This window comes from Nelumbo nucifera, chromosome 1, assembly GCF_055504915.1.
Source record: "Nelumbo nucifera cultivar China Antique chromosome 1, China Antique-T2T, whole genome shotgun sequence".
NCBI lineage: Eukaryota > Viridiplantae > Streptophyta > Magnoliopsida > Proteales > Nelumbonaceae > Nelumbo > Nelumbo nucifera.
Genome location: NC_142649.1, coordinates 106,265,512 through 106,274,365, shown reverse-complemented (window position 1 = coordinate 106,274,365; position 8,854 = coordinate 106,265,512). Strand labels below are relative to the sequence as shown.

At 37.9% G+C, this 8,854-nt stretch overlaps 2 protein-coding genes across 2 annotated transcripts; both read right to left on the bottom strand.

The window, feature by feature from the left end:
* Positions 1–283: 283 nt before the first annotated feature.
* On the bottom strand, positions 284–2,132 carry LOC104590958 (7-deoxyloganetin glucosyltransferase-like). Its single transcript, XM_010249733.3, has 2 exons — positions 1,476–2,132; positions 284–1,391 (listed from the first exon to the last, which is right to left on the bottom strand). Exons 1-2 carry the CDS (start codon positions 1,993–1,995, stop codon positions 445–447), a joined length of 1,467 nt encoding a protein of 488 aa, XP_010248035.2. The 5' UTR covers positions 1,996–2,132; the 3' UTR covers positions 284–444.
* Positions 2,133–6,450: 4,318 nt separating this feature from the next.
* On the bottom strand, positions 6,451–8,330 carry LOC104608673 (7-deoxyloganetin glucosyltransferase-like). The gene is made up of 2 exons (XM_010274729.3): positions 7,651–8,330; positions 6,451–7,535 (listed from the first exon to the last, which is right to left on the bottom strand). The coding sequence occupies exons 1-2, from the start codon at positions 8,168–8,170 to the stop codon at positions 6,604–6,606; spliced, it is 1,452 nt and encodes a 483-aa protein (XP_010273031.2). The 5' UTR covers positions 8,171–8,330; the 3' UTR covers positions 6,451–6,603.
* Between the last annotated feature and the right edge of the window lie 524 nt (positions 8,331–8,854).

The following is an 8,854-nucleotide window of genomic DNA, read 5'->3' as shown; positions in this document are numbered from 1 at the left end:
AGAGGTTGACGTAATCGCCGAAAGGTTGATCCATTTACAATCCTATAATTCGGGATTGTGGTTTTAATTTAATTTTTCTTTTGGCATTTGGTGGGGTCTGAGGTACTACTAATAACCCCTTTTTTTCAAATCGATAGTTGTAGTTAGGAAACAATTCTAAGGAACGAACCAACGAGCCACTCCTCGATTGGTTAATTTGTTGCTGGATCACGAGTTTGAGCCGATTAATTCTTGCCCAAATGCTGACTAACCAATATTTTTTGACAATATGTACTAGTTAATGTGAAAAACCAAATATTAAAACTTTATTTATTACAACTGAAGAAAAATAGAAAATACAAATTCAGTTATTACGGCAATATGTTAAGATCTGCACCCCACTGAGCGCGCCCCACATGAAAACTACACGGTTGGAATGTGCTGTGAGGCGCAGATGTGAATTGGTTACATGGTTGTGTATTTTGAGAGAAGCACTTCGTTGATCATTTTGTCTAAATTGGTATGAGATGGATCACCACCCTGATACGCGGCTTCTTCTGCTCTCCTCTTCCATTCCATGGCTTTGTACTTCATCTCCTTGCCCTTTTCCCCCTCCATCAACTCCCTAATCAGACTTTCCACTTCATCCCTCTTGACATTGCTATCAATCTCCATGCCCACGCCCCATTCGGTACAAGCGTAACGACAGATCGTTTGTTGGTCTGCGAAGAATGGCCAACAAATCATAGGCACCCCAGAACAAATGCTTTCGACAGTCGAATTCCACCCATTATGCGTTAAAAAGCCCCCAACAGATGGGTGATTGAGGACTTGTTTTTGTGGGCACCAGCTCGCTAGTAGACTTCTTTCTTTGGTATCTCTTATGAACTCAGGAGGTAGAAGCGCAGAGTCGCCCACCACGAGATCTGGTCGAATAACCCACAAGAAGGTTTGATTGCTATTAGCGAGTCCCCAGGCAAATTCCACAAGCTGTTCACGCGTCATCACAGTGATGCTGCCAAAATTCACATACACAACTGAGTTGGGTTTCTGGGAATCGAGCCACTCCAGACATCCCAATTCTTCTTGCCATAGATTGGACCCTATAGACTCCAAACCATTATCGGAGATCTGATCGTGGAGCAACGGAAGTGGACCTATGGAATAAACACGAGGAAACATAGACGAAAGTGCATCCAAGACATCCTGCTCAAGGGCATCAAAGGTGTTAAGAATGATGGCCTGAGCTCTTTTAGATCTCTCAGCTTCTCCCTTTAAAAAGTTGAGCATTATATCATGGGGATCAGTAGTTCGAATGAAGCTCGGAAGATCCCTTAAACGAATATCTTTGATCAATCCCGGAATCCAGTCGATGGTGGTGTCCAAATACCCATTTGTTAAGTAGCTTTCATCTGCAAATTATCATACTGTTAGTTTGGTCATCAAGGTAATCAAAATAAAAGAAGGGAGATGGCTTTGTATAAGTTTATACGTACCTCTAAGTGGCGTAAGACCTCGCTCAATGAGATGGGAATAGTGCAGAAAACTCATGAAGCTACAAGCGCTGGTCGGCCATAGCAGAACTTCAGGGATACCGAGTTCTTGAGCAGCATCAAGAGTGAAGCTCATGACCCCATCGGAGACGATGCAAGTAACCAAAGGAATATTGTCGGAGTTGGAAGAATCATTGAGTCTAGAAAGCAGACTGCGAAAGGGGACTAGGCAGGTGTTCCTAGTTGAGTCACAGAGGGATGGAATGTCTTGTGTGGCATCGACATCAGAGGGTGGAAGACCATCAGGGATGGTTTCAAACCTGAAACCAGGTAATCCCTTTATAGAATCAGGGCCCCTGGACTTGACCATGCGACGGAGATTGTATTCAGTGTGAACAAAGGTTACATGGAAACCTTTGTAATGGAGGAGCTTTGCTAGCTTCAACATAGGGTTGATATGGCCCTGTGCTGGGTAAGGGATACAAACGGCGTGAGGCTTTTCAACAACCTTGATAGAACCCATTACTCTCTATCTGTGTGTGTCCAAGCACAATCTTCTTGGAGTGCACTGATTTATAAAGAAAAGCTGAGAATTGATTGCCGAGCAAATAAAATATCTGATCGATTGGGTTGCTTGTAGATGTGGTTTACGAGTAGAAGATATGGTCAACCACGCACTGAAATAATAGACAAATTATTTCAACAATAGGAAGAGAATTGAAGTTGTCTTTCACATAGGTTAATTGGGCATTCTGTTAATTTAATGGAATCCGCAAATGTTGGTTGCTGATGACTTGATTCTATTTTCTTACTGCATTCTTCATTCTACATTGAGATTGGTAGTCGAGGACGGGGATTTGCTAAAAAACAAACACAAGGTCATAACGGTTATCACATAACCAAATCAACAAGTAAAAATGTTATTTGTTATTTTATAATGGGTAAATTTCTTTAAGGCTCAGTTTGGAAGGAGTACAAATACAAATTTTTAGAGTACCAAACCTTGTATTTTGTATTATTTTAAATGAATTTGCGAAGTACATATTTGTATTTGTACTTTTTTCAAACTGAACCTAAAGTACCCTTATGGTTTAGCTAATTGATTAAGTGTATATTTATTACTGTGAGAAGATATCCTTGTAGCTTTGAAGTCAAAAGACTCATTGAGCTTTTGACATAAAATAGAGAAGGACTTTGTATGGCATGCATTAAAATAGAGAAAATGTTTAACAGTTAAATTTATATAATTATGACAAGTAATTGAATGTGGTGTGATGGTAAATTTGATGCTTTTCAACCAAAAATCCAAATTTGAATCTTTTTCAATAAGAGGTTGTGGGTTATGCGGTTAATGAATGTAGTGTTGTAATAAGCTCATATTCGATCATATTCAGTAGGGCTGTTCACGGGTCAGGTTGGGTCGGTTTATTGGCGTTTTTTCAATCGACCCGACCGGGTCGATTTACCTAGAAATGAAACCGAAACCGACCCAGTACTAAGTAAAATCGACCTGGTCGGTTTGAATCGGTTTGGGTCGGTTTTGTGAATGATTCTCTCGATGTGAATGGTAAAGGAATCAAGTCTAAGAAAGCAAAGGCTAGATGCTTAGAAATTAAAAATGATTTGATGGATTAAAACTGATATTTTATATATCTGAAATTTTATATATAATATGTATATTTCTGAAATAAAGCTAATATATTTTAATATATATATATATATATATTTCCACAAATATATATCTGAAATATATATTAAAACTGAAATATATATATATATATAGTAAAACTGAAATATATCAAACCGAAACCGAACCGAACCATCGGTTTATAATTTTTTGTTACCCGAAACCGACCGATGCTAAAGAAAAACCGACCAACTCGGATTGGATCGGTCCGGGTTGATCGGTTTAATCGGTTTGGGTCTTGTTATGAACAGCCCTAATATTCAGCCACGGTTTTGCCAGGCCTAATCATAAGAATTGGGCCTAAAACTATTTAACTATTTAACCTGAACTTAGCATGCTCTAAAAATTTGATGCATTGGGGCCCAGGCCAGGCTCAAATTAGTCAACCAAAAAAAATTTGAAAACCCAAACTTTTGAATCGGTTTGGCTCAAATTAGGCCCACCCAACTTGCACCCCTAATATAAACCAATTAAATTTTAATCTACCCATCCAAATCTATTTGCAACAAGTAAAAGAAATAGATACCAGAGACAACTATGAAGCTAGACATAGTTTGCATTTAAAACCAGATCTCTTACAAACAAAAACTCTACACACAAACAGCATCTAGTTGCACAACCGAAATGGTTCCTACACATAAAGATCATGCTTAATTACAAATTACAGAGCTTTTCTTTGCAAAATATGCGGTCGCGATTGCACCCTATCACCCGTGCTCGCTAGCAAAACTTATTTACAGCAGATGCTTTTACGTCACTTTTGTAAAGGAGCCCAAATTCGATTTCATGTCACTTTTGTGAGTTTGGGTAGGCTCCCCACAAAACGTGGCCCAGAGCCCATCCCCGTGCATTGGGCTGTGGGGCACATGTCGGGTCATCGGGTGCATTTTGCGAGGAGTTCATCGAAATTCCTCTTTTGTATACGGTCATTCATCAAACATATTATTAATTAAGGGTGTCATTGGACTGGTTTTGGAGGACCCCGTTCAGTCCAAAATTTAATTTAGACGGATCGGATAGACCAATAAGATATTGATTATATGAATGTGGTCCAAAATAATAAATGTATATTAAATTGGGTTGGATTAAGGTAATATTTGATCATTGAGATAAGATAAGAATATAGGTGTCAATAGATCGGATTTGAATTGAAATCAATCTAATGAATTTAAATAGATTGGACGGTCCAAAATATTTAATAAACAGTTAGATTACAATGCCCACTTTATCATCACTTCAACTATTTCAAGGTGGGACCATATCAAAACAATGAAGGTCATGAATTCATATCAGCCTTACGCCACGTCAATGTCACAAATACTAGTCAAGACTTGTGCGATGGATTTTGGGATCGTTTGGTAAATCTTTTTTGAAAGATCTTCTAGAAGCTTTTATATTCAAAAGACGATGTGAGATTTTGCATTAAGATCTTAACAATTTGAAGACTGTTTAGTTAAGGCGCGTTTGTTCGCACATCTTTCCGTGCAAAGATGAGTTGAGAAAAAGGCAAAAAGCCCTTTTTGGAACTTCTCGAAAATAGCCCAAAATGGGTTCTTGTGTCTTTTCAGGGTTGCGGCTTTTGGCAGCTAGATCTTTTTTCAACCAAACGGGAAAAGACCAAAATGCGAACTTCCGAGCTTCTAAAAAGGTGACAACCCACGTGAAAAAACGCACCAAACGGGGCCTTTGTTAAGAGGCATTGAAGCAAAAAAAGTTTATAACGTTGCCAAGTAAGCTAAGACAGTCCATGTCCAATCCAACTGTTATTTTGTTAATATTTAATTTTAATAACTTTTAAATGGAATTTAAATTAATGAGAACAAATTTGCAAACTAATAAATCTGCATTCTTTTATATTTTATTTATTTATTTATTTATCGTAATTTCTAATTTTATTATTGGTAGATATTTTTTGTATTAATTTTTCTTTAAAAATACATGCTTGTTTTCCCTATTTTATTTGACTATCATTTTTTCTCTATTTATTAATATTTTTAATTATCTCTAATTAAGTCAATTAAGTTTAGCTAGTTAACTACCACTAAACAACTTTTTTATTTATTAATACTAAATAATTACTAATATTATATAATACTATCCATTACATTCTATAATATATGATAGTATTATATGATATTCTACATTATTATTTCCATAAATTATAAATAGGTTGTTTAACCTATTTACAATAAAGTCGTACAAAAAGATACTTGCGCCATCCTATGCATTGTATGAGTAAGAAATTAGATCTTGACCACTTGATACGTGGTGTATGGATTGCTGGAAACAGGTAAACGATAACCCATTAATTTCCCCTTCCTCACCTGATTAAGAATACGGGTTCCCTGAAACCAGAAAATGGATTACAATGGAACAACAAATGTTGAAGTCATTACTTTGTCGGTGGCATTTTAAACCATTTTCCCATTCATGTTTAAATGATCTATTACAACTTACAACATTTTTTTTTTCCTGAAAACCAAATGCAAAGTATAATGCAGAAGTAGAGAATGAAAAATTCACAGAAAAGCCTACAACCCCTAATCCAAAATAGCAACTGTTAAAGTTTTGGATTTTGCAACATTCAAAGTAGAACTATGACGACCTTAAAAACTGAAGCAATTATTAAATATAAAAGGGGAAACTACGTTCTCCATGATTCCTCCTATCTCATGGCCAAATATTGGAGGAAATATAGGAATCTGTCCCTTTGGGCCCCCAAAAGTAAATAATGACAATGTGATAGAGGGAATGAATCTCCATTGCCTATCAAGGGGCCACCTCCAATTCGTTGAACGCCAATTGCTTTCCTTCTTCTTCCTAAGCCACCACAATTTTCCATTGTATGACCTTGATCAACCGTACTTGGCGTCTCAAACTTTCTTCCTTCAAAATCCTTCCTATGATTTGCCCAGGGTAAAAGCTGTAGAAAAGAGGCCATTTGTTTTTATTTTCAATGGCGATTCTCTTTTGCAGCTTTAAGTTTCACTCCATGGTAAATGTTAGTGTAATTTACAGCAAAAAGAAAAAAACGGAAAAGAATTTTATATTAACAATATAATACACTAAAAATCAAGACACACATTAATACACTAAAAAGTCCTTAAAAAAATATATTAACAATAATAAAAAGAATTTTATATGATTATAACTAATATAATTATTTATGGTTTCGTTGGACTAATCATTTTCATTTCTAAACAAAGACATTATATATGTTATGGGGTTCATATATAGGGATCTTTCGTGATGATCCGAAAAACTGTATATATACAGAGAGAGAGAGAGAGATTTGGAACTCGGTTCAAATGCTCAATTATCAAAAGTAGTGTATAGCTTAAAATATATTGATTATAGAAGCAGATAAAAAAAGTAGAAAAATACAAACACGGATAGTATGCCACAGGGAGGGAAAGACAAAGAGATGTCATTTACTGTAGTTGCTTATTTTGAGAGAAGCACTTCTTTAATCATTTTGTCCAAATTGGAATAAGACGAACCATCCTGATATGTGGCCTCTTCTGCTTTCTTCTTCCATTCCAGAGTCCTCTTCTTCATTTCCTTGCCCTTTTCTCCCTCCATTATTTGTTTGACGAGACTTTCGACTTCATCCCTCTTGACGTTGCTATCAATCTCCATTCCCATGCCCCATTCAGTACAAACGTAACGACAGTTGGTTTGTTGTTCGGCAAAGAATGGCCAGCAGATCATAGGCACCCCACCACAAATGCTTTCGATTGTAGAATTCCACCCATTATGTGTTAAAAAGGCTCCAATGGATGGATGGTTTAGGACCTGTTCTTGTGGGCACCAACTAGCTAGTAGACCTCTTTCTCTGGTATCTGTTATGAACTTGGGAGGTAGAAGTGCGGAGTCACCGACCACGAGATCAGGTCGAATTACCCACAAGAAGGTTTGATTGCTGTTAGCGAGTCCCCAGGCAAACTCCACAAGTTGTTCAGGCGTCATGACGGTGATGCTGCCAAAATTCACATACACAACCGAGTTGGGTTTCTGGGAATCCAGCCAGTCTAGACACCCTGGTTGTTCTTGCCATAGATTGGACCCAATAGATTTTAACCCATTCTCCGGGATCTGGTTGTGGAGCAACTGAAGTGGACCTATGGAGTAAACGCGGGGAAACATGAATGAAAGTACATTTAAGACATCGTGTTCAAGAGCATCAAAGGTGTTGAGAATAATGGCCTCAGCTTTTTTAGCTCTCTGCACTTCTCCCTTTACAAAGTCAAGCATGATGTCGTCGGGATCAGTAGTCCGCAGAAAGCTTGGAAGATCCCTTAAACGAATATCCTTGACCAATCCAGGAATCCAGTCGATGGTGGTGTCCAAATACCCATTTGTTAAGTAGTTGATGTCTGCAAATTATTATAGCTAGATGCAGTTAGTTCAATATATATATATATATATATATATATATATATATATGAAGTTTAAATAATTAAAGTGAATAAGCTTTGTATTTGATTATACCTTTGAGTGGCGTAAGACCTCTGTGGATGAGATGGGGATAGTGTACATAGCTCATGAAGCCACAAGCGCTAGTAGTCCAGAACAAAACTTCGGGGATACCACACTCTTGAGCGGCAGTGAGAGTGAAGCTCATGACCCCATCGGAGACGATGCAACTAACCGGAGGAGTGTCAGATGACGAAGAATCATTAAGTTTGGAAAGGAGATTGCGAAAAGGAGATAAGCAGGTTTTTCTAGTTGAGTCACAAAGGGATGGGATGTGTTGGGTGGCTTCAATGTCATCAGAGTGTGGAAGACCGTCAGGAATGGTTTCAAACCTGAAGCCGGGTAAGCCTTTAACAGAATCAGGGCCCCTAGACTTGACCAAGCGGCGGTGATTGTATTCAGTGTTAACAAAGGTTACATGGAAGCCTTTGTAATGGAGGAGCTTTGCTAGCTTCAACATAGGGTTGATGTGGCCCTGTGCTGGGTATGGGATACAAACCACATGAGGCTTCTTGACGACCCCAAGAAAACCCATAACTCACAAGTCACAACTCTCTCTCTCTCTGAGTAGGGAGCACAATCTTTTCTCAAGGGTGCCGAGAAGTTTGGGTTCCTCCCAGATCTCTGTCTCTCCAAAACTTTGGAAGTCTCCAGTGCTTTTATTGACGGCTACAAGCTATGGTCAACCACGATACTAAATTGATAAAATATTGACGAATAAATAATTTTACAATTTTCAAAGGATGTACACTTAACGGAATTTGGAGTTGTCTACTCCATTATCTTTCCAAACTCTAAAAAAAACAAAGTATGTCTAAAAAGTTACAAGGACTGGAGATTTTGTTGATTTGGTCGGAGCCCACAATGGTTGATTTGGTTGGAGTTGGCAATTTGGCATAGCCATTCTTGTTAATTTGGTCAGAGCCCGCAATGGTTGATTTTGTTGATTCTACCTTCTCATTGCACCTGGTCGATCAGTCGAGTTCTGTTCAGCTCTGCTATGGTTGGATCCGCTAGCAAACAAGATTATTGCACTGTACGATCTTGATCTCTGATTTTTCATATTTGTACTCTTCCCTCGTGGCTTAATTGAAAACTGTCATAGGTGACGTGTAGTCGGGGACACTCAACCCATGATCCCAAAGCAATTTGTCTCTTCAAACACCCGAAACAACTATCAAAATAAAAAACAGAGAGTGGGCAACTGCAACTATTTCCA